Source organism: Girardinichthys multiradiatus, chromosome 4 (genome assembly GCF_021462225.1).
Source record: "Girardinichthys multiradiatus isolate DD_20200921_A chromosome 4, DD_fGirMul_XY1, whole genome shotgun sequence".
Taxonomy (NCBI): Eukaryota; Metazoa; Chordata; class Actinopteri; order Cyprinodontiformes; family Goodeidae; genus Girardinichthys; species Girardinichthys multiradiatus.
In genome coordinates, this window is record NC_061797.1 from 43,449,994 (window position 1) to 43,464,049 (window position 14,056).

General features: G+C 36.4%; 1 protein-coding gene across 1 annotated transcript in view; it reads left to right on the plus strand.

Annotated features, from left to right (window-relative positions):
- prmt3 (protein arginine methyltransferase 3) overlaps window positions 1-14,056 on the plus strand; it is an 87,018-nt gene that overhangs the window by 14,085 nt on the left and 58,877 nt on the right. Inside the window, exon 10 of the mRNA XM_047363882.1 lies at window positions 1,514-1,613. Within this exon, the coding sequence (XP_047219838.1) occupies window positions 1,514-1,613 (100 nt within the window). The remainder of the gene's footprint in view (window positions 1-1,513; window positions 1,614-14,056) is intronic.

Here is a 14,056-nt window from a genome sequence, read left to right on the forward strand (position 1 = left end):
CCACAATCATGAAAGGAAATAAGATGGAAAACAAAATTAATGGATGGATTTACCTGTGTGATTAACAACATAAACACAGGCTAAGGGTCTACAGAAATATACATCACGAAACACGCTTTTGCTTTTATTTTAGCTTCATAATAGATGGGACAGCAAACATGAACCAACTTTTATCAAAAGCGGACCTATTCATTAAATTAAATAGAGCAATTATTTGGTTCATATCTCACCTCTCCTTATTTTTGCTGAGAATACTGTAAAGAAAGTTCTTTACCAAAAGAGAAAAATTAACCCAAAGAAACTAAAAAACATTTATTTCTATGAAAGTCAGACTTTGTTCATTTTATTAAAGTATGGCTGTAGTTTATTGTTGAGCTTGTAAAAAAATAGGCACAATACAATATTTTTATGCGCTATGAATAAAAAATAAATTGTGACCCGGAAGTACTCTTAAGCTTCAGAATTTTGACCCATGTGTCAAAAGGTTTGGCCACTACTCTCATACAGCTTTACATTTATCATGGGTGGTTGTGCTACATATAATTAAAAAGGAGTTTGTGTACTGTTCCGAACATTTAAAGAAATCAGTATGCTTGTGGTAGAAAAAAAAAACCCAAATCAACTGAGAAATAAAAAATATATATTTAAGTCTCAAAGTATGAAATATTTAAAAATGAAAATGTGTTGGAGTCCTGAATGCATCAAAGCACTGTTTCCAACTATAGGAACTGTTACAAATAGTAATTGTACATCCATAAACAGAAGTGGTAAAATATGCATGTGTGTAAAAATAACCTTTGCAGTAGCTATTATGTACAGTCTATTCTCTACATTTATAAGTGTTTTTGTTGGCATTAATGAAACATCTTAAAGAAATCTTTATTGTACATGTTAAACATTGATATTTGATCCTCTGGTTTTGGAAATTAAATTAAAAGATGATCCTTTGCAAAATGTTCAGTCCACTGCTTGTTTGTAGCTTTTATAGACATTCTCTTTCTCATAAGTGAGAAGGTTTCTAACACGAACCAATGAATGTGATGAACCTCTTTCTAGGTTCATCACATTTTGGAAAGTCCACTTTTGATGGACAACAATGCATGACATATTTCACATTTGTACCGAAACTACCAGTCAGGGAAAACAACTAGAAATTTTGACCAAGTCAGTATTCAAACCCACACGTTTTATAGAGATACATATTTCCATTTAAGGAGTTTGAAAGGATAAATCTTGCAAAACTGACAGACAAAAGAGGCTGCAGTAAAAGCCTAAAGAAAACAACCCAGTACAAGTATGGGAAGACTTTGATGTTATCAAATTTCACCAGCTACTGGACAGCTTTGGGACTTTTTTATTTAGTTTAATATTTTTAAGTTGGTTAACAGCTCTAGATATAAGCAACTTGAAATACAAGTGGAAAAGCTGATCTCTTATCTATTTTTTTTAACCATTTTCTGTCAAACCCAAACATGTATCTGCAAGTTCTTACTTTCCAACATGTCTTGTGCAGGTCCAATCAGCTGGAGAACATTATCACTCTGATCAAAGGTCGCATTGAGGATATCAAGCTTCCTGTGGAAAAGGTTGACATCATCGTTTCAGAATGGATGGTCAGTACAGTATTTTTGCACAGCTTAACTGCCAGTTTTACACTCACTTTTGTCAAATCTTTCTCTGTTTCATTTAAAATTAGGCTGTTAAATTCATATGTTTGCATTTTTCAGTATTGACAAAAACACTGAAAAAGACTAAGCAGACATTTTATCTAAGCTCCCTCATATCAATATCGACCAAAGCAGCTGTTTGGTTAAACATACCAGAAGTTCAGGAGGAGAGTTGCTATTTCAGCTGCAGCCCTATTGGGGTATGTCTCCATCACCTTTCCATATCTGTAAAATAAAATTTATGTCTATTATCGATTTTTTGCATAATAACTCAACCTCCTTCTCGTTAAGTGAAACATGTCTGTCAACTGCAGTTATCATGACTTGCCAAAGATTCCTAATTTGGTGTAGGTCTGTACTTTGACTGGGCCATTCCAATGCATAAACATGCCTTGATCTAAACCATTCCACTGTCACTGTATGGTGCACGTCCTGGTGGTGGGTGAATCTCTTCCCCAGCCTCAAGTCTTTTGCAGCCTCTGAAAGACAAGATTCTACTGAATTCAGCTCCATTCATATCTTTCCATCAACTATGTCCAGCTTCCCTGTCCCTGCTGAATTAAAGCACCCCAGCAGCATGATTGGATTTACATCTGATCTGGTCAGAGCAACTCCTTTACATGTTTGTAATGTCCCCTACAGTGTTGGGCAAGTTACTTTAAACAAGTTATTAGTTATAGTTACTACTTACCACTTCAGAAAAGTAACTGAGTTACAATATTATAAAAATAACTAATTACCCGCGAAAGTAACTATTGCAAACATATTTTATTACGTAAAATAATTTAGATCCCCTCTTAATGGAATTCGAAAATGTATATTCAGTTGTTTATTATAAAACTAAATATAAGATTGAAATAAATGGACACTTAACAGGAGGAACTGCAAACAGGAAACACCGATCTAAACTATTCATCTACTGTGTGAGGATTTGAAACAAGATGTCAATCAAATTAAATGTATAATTGTAGATTCTACATTTGTTAGAGTAGAACAATAAAACACGATAGAGACCTTTGATGTTTATCGCACATCAAGAGGCTGCAACTGGCTGTTGAATAACATTAAAATAAAATTATGCTTGTAAAGCAATGTAGAGCAAAGTAAATTATCCACAGTTACAACTTCAGACAATGTTAGACAACTGTACTTTAGGTATTTGTTAACATTGTTGTAATGATGGAAAACGTAATAAGCTAGACTACCCGTTACAGTTAGAGGTAATTCTGTTTAATTTAAACACTGGTCCCCTACATAGGTTGTGGTAAACTGGAGCTGTAAAGCTGAAAAGCTGTGTTTACAATGATGTACAAATTTCTGATAACGTATCATTTTCATTCCGCTTTACAATTTTACAATTTAATATTTAGTTATGTTTACACAGAACATTTTTTTTTCTTAAAAATCCAACCTACAAAGTTAATGCTAAGCTCTAATTCTGAAATTCCAAGCAATGTTTCCTCCAAAGCCTTCAAAACACCTTGAACGTGGCATCATAGGAATAGTAGCTAAATTTGGCTTTTATGGTTTCCTCTGAATACATAACCAGGAAGGGCAGTCTTTCGTCCCCTTGATTGCCATTTATCAGGGAGATGGTCTATGTTGAAACAGGCAGGATGGCCAAAGTTGAATGCACCACTGAAGTCATCCCTTATTCATCAGTATCCCGTATCTGTCCCTCCTCCCCCACCCTGCCCATTCATTGCGATACCCCAGGGTCACAAGCACAGGTCGCCAGCCAGAGCCTTCCCATCCTCTCGCAGAGGAAATTGAAATTCGGAGGCTTGACATGGTAGTGGAGCAGTGAAGGATAGGGGGGGTAATCTCTGATGGCACTGGCTCACAGAGCGCTAATAAATCTAAGAATTCCCCAGTCACTTCTCATCAGTGAAGCAATGGCGGATATTTCTCAGAGAGGCTAGGACTTAAAAAAACTGCCCTCCAATCTGTCGGCATTAAAAGAAAAAATGACAGCAGTCTCAGGGCCCGTTGTTCTGACCAGTTTCTTTGGATTGCATATAACTTTCATGACTTTGTCATAAATCCAGGTCATGTCTTATTAACTGAGAGTCACTGTTCCTTTTTCTTATTATTTTTGTGGTATCATTGTTGAAGCATTAGATCTTTCAAAGGCACTGCCATTGTAGAAGTTTGTCAAAATTGCACTTTTTAAAACTTTCAAAAATCCTCAAATTATTTCAAATGTTGTTTTTTTTATTACAATAGTAAGCACAATTAAAATAAAAAAATATGTATTCTATTAACTTTTAGTATCTTTATAATGATAACAGTCAAAACACAACAATGCATTTGTAGAAAACTATTCTCTCATTCTGTAGCATTAATCTGAGTCACACTGTTTTTTTTTTTTTTATTGTGCCTCATATGTAAGAACAAACTTCAAAAAATATTTTTCTCTAGAAGCTGATCAGTTTTTATCATCTTAAATCCATGCAGCTGCCACTTGTACACAGTTTGGAGATCACTTGGGGCAGGGGTACCAAGTCCAGTTCTTGAGAGCACCTTTCCCACAGCTCTTAGGTGCATCCCATTGTCCAACACACCTGAATCAAATGAATTGCTTGTTACCAGGACTATGCAGAGATGATGCAATTTGATTCAGGTGTTTTGGAGCAGGGATGTAGTTGCAGGACAGTAGCTCGAGGACTAGGCTTTGGCATCCCTGATTAAGGCTTCTCTAGCGTTCATGTATTTGAGCCCTAAATGTTCTGGCTCGGCTAAAGTTTTTAGTTTTCTTGTGTCACCAAACAGTGTAATAAATCAGAACTTTGTTCAGTTAATAGATCTACAGATTCATGCTTGCTGGATCAAGAGAGTCGTTGATTTATTCTCATAACAGAAGCCATCATTTATTTGAAAATATAAGCAAAACAAGAACTATGTTAATCTGTCATTTTCTTCAGCCTGAAAATTGAAGACAATAGAATCAGCAGTGCTTTGAAAGATGGGCATTTTAGAGAACTAACAAATTAATGCATTAGTGATTCTAATGGAAAATGTGCTAAAAGTGTAATTAATTTGATCCTAATGCTATAATTTGTCTTGAAAAATTCTTTTGGTGCCTTCATTTATAAATACCTCTTACCATGTTTTGCTCGTTGTATAAATGGTATTGGATTTCTTATGCTGTGCAAATGTATTGAATATTCTGAGGAGTAAATGCTTGTATAATCTATTTTTTTTATCTGGTGCACAGCAAGAAAAAAAAAAAACCTAAATTGTAATCATTTTTGTGTTTTGAGTGCTCAACATAAATCTATGTCACAGAACTTACCTGTGTATTCAGAGACGTGACTGGTCTTCTCATTTAACTCTTGAATGCAGTAAATAACCACATTTCTTAAAATCTCACACTATTTCCCTTTAATGAGCTTTTAAATGATCAGCTGTTTCTGAAGATGCTGCTTTTTAGCCACATTGGAATCTTTGATTAGGTTTGGATAACTGTGTAAAATCTGTATCCCATTTTTTAAATGTCTTTTCTGATTAGTAGTCAGTTATTTATTTGAATAAAGAATCTCATCAAAACAAAAAAATACTATTAATTATATTAAAAACAAATTCCCAAAGTGATTTACCATTTCCCACTTCACAATCTGGTTGTGGCTTTACATATATACTTTTTTGAGTTTTAATTTGAAGTTTACTTGTAACTGACAATTAAGGACGGAGAGAAAACAATATGGCTGAATCCCGCAGTAGGAACAGACAATTATTACAGGGCTATTAGACCAGAGATAGTTGACGTATGTGATGTGTTTGTGGAGGTGTTGGAGGAGAAAGGGGAAAATGTGGGTCTGTCTAGTGGAGAGAGTACCTTCAGCAGCATCCCTGTCATTTCATAACTCACAACATTGATCTGTTCTGTTTCTCTCCACGCCAAAAAACAAACCGTTCAAAGAAGATAAGAGAGTGCAAGACAGCACTATCAGGAAGGAGGGAAGCGGAGTTACTCAAAGGCCAAATTATGACTGTCGCTCCAAGATCAATCACAGATGATGGCTGATAAATGACACAGATGTATATAAGTAGGAAAGTATAGGATGAACAATTTTCCAAACTTTTGTTTTATAAAAAGGAAGTATTTAAAGTTATCATGGTAAATTACATAGATTAGTAAAAACCACAAGTTAAATATGTTTGATCTTTGTGATCCGATCTGAACTTTGTATTGGAACAAGGTTCTTGTTTTTGTTATTTCAGTTTCATTTTTCGCACTTGCTCCTGGCGAGCAGTACATGGTATGTTGCAGTCTTGTGTATTTTGTTGTTGGAATACTGCAACTTAAAATCACGAATCAGAGTGAACCAAGTTACTTTTTTTCTTTTGGACCAATTAATTAAGCAGTGAATCTGCCAATTGTTTTGGCTCCACAGATCAAATACTAAGACAAGCTGATTTCTTTTTTGTATGCATTTAAACTGAAACCTTCCATTTTTATTTTCATCTCTAAACATATTTCCAACCAACATGCTCTTTGTAGCAGTTTATCAGTTTGATTAAGAAAATACTGCAAAGGTTTGGAACTTGAATGTACAACTGAACAATTATTCAACTTAGTGTTTAAATTGTACTTTTCATTCCAAACGGTCAATAAAACAATATAATTGAGTCATGGGTATAATTGTTTGGCCACATCCCACTTTGCATTATCAGAAATCATTACTGACCAAGAAATGTTTTGTGTTACAAGGAGTTATAGAGAGCAGGGTTCTTGTGTACCAACTCTAGGGAAAGTGGTCAATAACATTTGTGAACCCACAATGACCATAAAGGTTGACTTTTAACTAATATTTTTATATTTTATTTTATTTTAATTATCACATTTAGTAAAATAATACTTAGGGAAATATTATTTTCCTACATTGGAAACTAACCTTTCTTGATAAATGATTCTTAATGGATTCATAAAATAGCGACGAGTCACGTGCCTTATTCGTTAGCGGTTTCAGCTAACAAAAAGGGAAGCCTATAGCTACTAAAGTTAAACGTGTAGCTTTAAAATACCAATAATAAAAGGATTAAAACGCATAAACATTGACGCCGTGTTATGGCCAATCTGTGTTTAAAACCACCCTTTAAATAAAGTTTGTCTTAACTTTAAAAATACAATGCAGAACACTCATTAGCTGAGCAGCTAGTTTGCTAACACTTTTTTGTTTCTCAACACAAACAAAACCCAAACATCATTAAATGAGCATTATTTAGATTATTTTATTCTAAACTAATCTTCTCTGCCCCAACACTACCACATACATGAACTGTGCTGAGGGAAATGTTTCCGGCTGACGAGTCGAGGGAAGCGAAGCTCTCTGGTCATCCACGTGTGGACTCTTCAAAGTAGAAGCCTTACTCGCCCACAGGTTTCAAGGCCTTCAGCTGTCACATGCTTTGGTTCCTTCATTAGTCGCTGTCCACAGCCAGAATGAGACTGAGCAGAGGGGGAAATGTGCCCTTGGGTCAGAGATTCCAGCTCCGACTCCTTATTTTCCTGGGTTGTTAGGAATAGGTTAGTGTGATGTTGAAAGGTGCAGAGGTTCATAGAGGCCTTTGTGTACAGTCTAGAATCCATGTTCATCCATGTTTACTTCATGGCTGGGGTCACAACAGGATAATAGCAATTTAGTGTCATTAACAATCTAAACTACATTAAGAAATGCCCCCTATATTTTAACTAGATTACTGATTGTTACATAATATATATTAAACAACATTGTTTATGGTATGCTAGACATAGTGTGTTTTTGCTGCGTATTTACCCACTTGTAAAGATTTTAGTATGTTTATAACATAAAAATGCCCCCAGCTTATACAATTTTTAATATGTCTTACACATTATAGGATTAAATTACCATTACAGCTCCATTAAACACACTTAGAAAACTGGTGAAAATATTTCCTTGAAAATAATTTGGAGATGGTAATGAATGAGGGCTGTGTTTGTTAAATATCAGACTGGGATCACGAGTTGGTTGTTGTCCCTGAAATGTAAACTTGTTTTGGTCTTTGTTTGCTCACCTAAAAGAGTGTCTTAAGACAGCAAAAATATTATTTAGTTTCAGTGTTTCCTGTTTTAGTAAATTATGAAAAGACCATAAACAAGAATCCTTCCCTGCTAATATTTTACCTTTTAGATTAGGTTAGTTTTGATTCAAAGTATCACTGGCCTGAATATTTTTTCGTCCGAGTTGCTGTGTGTGGTTATCTTATGAAGTCCAATTATTGGAAACTTGTCACCTTTGGTCATGTTATGTTCTAAGAGCTTCAACTGTCTGAGAAATGGGTGGCAGTCATCAGTCATCTTGTCATTCAGTCTGGTGGACTGTCACTCAGACACACGAATACCAAAAAAATCCAGGGACTAATCGGCACACACACACAAACACGCTGTGTCACAAGTGTGTCTAATTAGGATTTATTGGCATAGTTCTGACTTCAAGACTTTCAGGTATTCTTGATGTTGTCTGTATTGCAAAACTTTTAGTTTAACAATTATCACTTCTGTCAGCCACTACACACAGGAGAACAGACGGTATAGATGTTAGTGTTGTCAAAATAATTTATATTTTGATAAAAGCGATACTAAAAAAAATGCATTATTTGAAGATACTCAGTTGCGTCAAAGTTGATACAAACTGACCTATTCACATTTGCCCAAATTGTCGCACTTTTTCCAGCAGCAATAACAGAAACACTCAGCCCCTCCTGTCCCTGCAGTCACTTATCTGAACAAAGCAATGAGCTGTTGCTGGGAGTAACATGGCGAGTACATCCAGAACATCCACATTTGCAACGCTCGTTAGCCAACAAGGTAAACACAAATGCATTGTCCAGAGGAACTTTCTATATAAGGCAGATGAACAGGAAAAAAACTTAAATGCTGAACGTCGCCACATGCTAGCTTTGTATCTGTAGCAGTGAAGTAGAAAACCCCCTAACAACATAAGCTAAGGCTATGTGTTGAAATATTAGCTTCACAGACTCAAACAAAATGTTAATTAGCTGGTGGCTCAGTCGTAGTGAAGATACGAAACCAACTTGTGGCCACCTCCATTACTCTCTGTTCATTTGTAAAGGCATTGGAGGCTGATGTGGCTAATAATAACTTTGGTTACGGTGGAGCCACACTGAATCTGACAATTTGAACAAAAAAAAAGTATTAAAACCGTAGCAATCTACCCTGCTGCTGTTAATCACTAAAGAAAGAATGCAAAATTACCAGAAAGACAGAAATTGTACTGGGCTGCTGCTAGATACATTTGCATGGACCAGTTTCTTGTTTACACTGTAAAAAGTATGTTTTGTATGCACCAGACCCATGTTTGTTTTCAAACAGTAGTTTATTTACGTTTTATTATAGAGTGATCCTTTATTTGTCCCTCAGTTGGAAAATGTATTTGTATGAACAGCAAATTGACAGGCAAATAGAACCATGGCAATATAGATCTTTTCAATTTTCATTTTGGGAAGAATTTGCCAAAAACAATATTCAAAGACCCAGACCAACCATCCATCAAATGTCTAGTACGCTTGTCCTTGCAGGGTCATGGGGTGGCTGGTTCCTATCTCCAGCGGTCATTGGGTGAGACCCAGACCAACTATGAAGTGTTTTGTTTTGTTAGAGGAATCACTGAAAGGGGTGGATGTGCCTCATGTTGTGAAAATGCCTTGAATTGCCCAAGCACTTATATAAAACAAGAACAATTTTCAACTCCATATTGTATTTTTAAATTATTCATGTATACTTCTTCCTACTGTACAGCTTGAAGTTTCACCTGACTCTAGGTGAGAAGCTTCTCATATGATTGCAAGTAGCAAAGCCAAATTATTGCCAAAAATCCGTTGGGCCCTGTAAAGAGCAAGGAAGGGCCGCCGTGAATTCAGTCTGTTTTTCATGGACATCCCACCTCCATCACATTCGAGGGCTTCTTTGCCACCTTCCTCACATCATTGCAGAACATTTTAGATTGTGTCTGCTTCCAGTTGATGTAACAAACATACATGTGAACAATCACTCTAGGCAACCTTCCCCATTGCTCCATGATCCATTTCACACATCCACAGTTACTGTGGACTCATAATCTTTCTGAAATTAGAAAAATAGGATATAATTTCCTTCAAAATGTGCATTCTATAAGAAAACTAATACCTAACATGCTAAAATCATGTGCATGTTAAATTGTTATTATTAATAGTCTATTTTCCAACAAACTATTATTCAAGATTTAAAAGAGACCTGATAAATATAAGAGGCCTTTCTCCTAATTCTGCATATATTCTAATGTAAGTTTTGTTGGTGATGAAATTGCCAAGCTACAATGTATCTTAAGATATGGTTAATGTGATGGTGCTAATTAAGACTCTAACCATAGGTTTTAAAATGGAAGAGGTGCGTAGAGACAGAGCTGCTTCTATCAGTATTCAGTGAGGCATGAAACAATACCGTCTCCCCCATCCAGTCATGTGCTCCCACACAACCACGTCCATTCAGACACAAACGCATTCATGCATTTTATTCAGCTGCTTTTATTTTGCCCGGCCCCTCCTGGGACTGGAAGTGATGATGATCTGCTGTAATTGAGGAAGATGAGTGTCGAATGCAAAAGGAGAGAGGGGAGGCAGTAGTGTGGAGGAAAGTGAAAAGTGCTGATGCAGATTTTTTTATTTGTCTTAAACAGAGTCTTTCTCCTGAAGATTGAATGACATTTTTGTACATCAATAATTATTTATTTTTTTTCCATTTTTCCTGAAGCATGATAACATTCTCTCAGTTTTAAAAGTCTTCTTCATAGAGCGGATGCCCATGCTTAAGCCAAACAAACAGATAACCGTAAAAAAAAAAGCACAAAACTAAAAGTGTTTATTTTTGTATTCTTAAGATGTGTATGGAATGATAGCTCCCTCATGGGAATGTGTTTTATATGCTAATGGTAATGTGTATAGGCCATTTTGGCCCATTGTCATTAGGTTTTCATTAGTCGCTTTTATGGAAATGCACAGTGGCTACACTGCCTTCTGCCAAGAGGGCCATTGTCCCACAGTAACACATCTGCTTGTCTGTATCGCTTAACCATTCAGACGGATAGAACGATTTCAGGAAGTCTTTTAAAAACGTTTTTTAGTTGACGATGGATTTATCATTTTCTTTTCATAAATATTAATACATTAAAATTAATTATAAAAGTGGAACGAGATGACGTGTGGCATTGTTGCGATATAAATAAACTGAATTAATTTGAGTTGAACAAGACAAAGTCTTTTGCTCTGGGAGTTTGTCCCCTGACAGATCAGCAATTTTTTTTTTTTTTAGCTAAGGTAGCTTACCACTTATTTACCAGTATTGGCAAACCAACATATTGGTACCAGCAGACATGCCAGCATAATATTTGTAGCTTAACCGAAGGTAAACAGTTGACTAAAAATAGGAAACTTTTTAGTAGATTTGTATTGGCTATTGATTTTTCTCTGCCAAAGTCCAGTATTTATAAACCATTGCAGCCAATGGCTGATATTCCAGATCTGTTATTTTTATATTGCTTGGCTAATTATTTTTATGGAGACATTATCTTGCCAATTTTTTTGAAGTTTGATGATATCAGTCTATTAGTAGGTTGAAACAAGCTTGCTGAAGCAGCAGCTTTGGTCTTCTTCTGTATCTTGGTACATGGTGATCGAGACATTTTGGGTGAGTCACATACATCATATTTGCTGAATTAGTCTGCATTGCACAGAGGCCTCCGAAGCAGAGATGCCTCAGTGTGGAAAACATCAGCGCTACTTGCTCTGAGACTTACTCTTGATTGGAACTCACCTTTGGAGTCTGCTAGGATATCGACCAATACCCAGAATTATTGACAAATGACTGGAACTTTAAATAAAAATTATAAATTATAAATAAAAAAAAAACACAAACACTGCTGCAGGTCCAACTAAACCAGTATCTTTCGGTCATTTGATTCTTGGACGTGGCACCTTATTTTTGACATTTTAACTGCAAAGAGTTTTATAAATATTGTTGAGAGTTTGGCATCAAAAGTGATGTAGCAAACTGAAGTAATGGGTTTTCAGTTCTGCACATTTTTGTTACAATGCAGATGTATAATTTAGGGTATTGTATTGTACATATCTCTGTGAGGATTTGCAAGGAAGATTGAAGAGGCAGTTAGTAATCTTGGAGCATTGTTGATGATAAAAATAAGATGTGACTCTGCTTTCAGGCATATCTCTTATATCCTCTTTCCTTCATGAACCAGTGTCCCGTGAAATTGGGCTCTAAATTACGAGACCGTGTGAAGGTTTTAAAAACGATCCACTCAGCTGCTAAGGACATTGACCGGACCACAACAGTCAGCAGGACACAGTCACAGCTGTACTTTGGTTTGGGTTTGGTCCAGCATTGATAAAAAGACAGAATGTTTGTCTTTATCACCTTATGGAGGATGAGATGGTATATCAGCTTCATCACTGTCATCATTATCAGCTCCAGCCCATGACAGAGATGGTGAAGATTTTGGTGTTGCAATGATAAATCAGAGCTGTTTCCCAGGTTTGTCTTGGTATGCGCTCCTCCTTCCAGTAAAATGTTGTCTTTATTTGAATAATAAGGCTCTTATCTCACTGAGTTACTGTTCTGCTGCCCACCACATTCCCTCACTATCGCCCTGTTTTGCTCTTCCCACTCTCCACTTTGTCTTTAATCATACATCCCTTCCCACACACACACCCACACTCCTCATTTAGTTTTTATCTCATACCCTGGCCCTCACCTCACCTTGTCCCTCTTTGCTCTACTGAAGAGAAAGTAGAGATATTGGATCCTCAACCATAGCTTGAGCCATCCTTTTCTTTTCCATCAGACTGTTGAGTTGAGGCCAAATTTAATCAGCTGCCTCAGTATAAAGCTGTAAACATCTTGCTTAGATGGATCTGCTCTCCAGTATTGAGGTTGTGGACTATTTCCTCTATAAACAGCTCAGTGCCACAGCCAGCTAGATTTAATCAGAATTTTGACAGACTTTAATGACTTTTGACAACCAAACGAATTTTTGTAATAAAAAAGGAACCTTGTGGTAGCAGGTTTCACTTGATAAAGCCTTCTGCTTGCATTTCCTAGTTTGAATCCCTAAATCATGTCTCCATTTTAAAGGAAGCCGCTTGGGTCATCAGTGACATTGACATGGACACAGACTGATTGTACTCTACCTCCTCGCCACAGATGGAGATATGCCCTCCCAAATATTTTAACAAGTCCACACTTTGGGCTTGAAAAGAACATATTGAAGGGCTGAGCCTTTGCGGCAAAGGCTGATCTGATTGGTTTATCCAAATGGTGGAGGGGCATCAGGTAGAAAAAGCCATTTGTCAGCAGTATCCGCCACTCAGGCAGGAGCCTACAAGAGGTGGACAGAACTCAATTTCAGTTTTAATGGAATAATACCATGGTTAATGTGCTGTCTACTGGAGCAGAACACGAGGTCAGCTCAGGGTCAAACCTTAGAGATCAGATCATGTTAGCACAGCACCCAATTCATAGCTTTTACTAATTTTGATGTGTGCTGTAGTTATGCTGAATTTAAACCTAAATATTCAAGAAGCCTTTTTCTGTCATGCATCAATCTCTTGCCTTGTAATGTTAAAAAGATAGCAACTTTGGTGCACCTATGCTAAATAATAATAAAAAAAAAAAGTTTAAAAGATGCTTGTTTTTAACATTTGAGCTCATACAGCATTCCTGAAAAAAATACTAGTGAATTCTTTAGATCAGGTCAAAAACCTTGGCATAATATTTGATTCAAACCTAAATGCCACAAACCACATTAAAATGTATAGAACACAGTTTATCATCATGCTGAGCATTGCCTGATTTGGCCCATTTCTCTCTCAGGCCAGTGCCAACATTTTAGGGCACACTTTTAAAAATTGGTGATATTGATTATCATAATGCTCCGTTTTGTTGTCTTCCTAGAAAAAATAGATACATTTTTGCTACTTGAGAATTCAGCTGCAAGAATGCTGAGAACCAGTAAGCGAATACACATCATACCAAATTTAGTCCCTGCATTGAGTTCATGTTCATGAAGGGAATAATTTTAAGGTGCTCTTAAGCTGCTGTCAATTGGATAATTACTGCATGGGCGATTATGTTTCAGCTGGCAACAAGTTATTTAACCCCAACTGGTGCAATGAGTTGCTTCTCATTTCTTAAACAACCGTCGAAAACAATGTCGAAAGACACATCCCGTGGTCGTGGAAAGATGTCAGTCTGTTTCAGAAGGGTCAACTCATTGGCATGCATCAAGCAGAGAAAACATCTAAGGAAATTGCAGAAACTACCAAAATTGGGTTAAGAACTGTCCTACGCATTATTA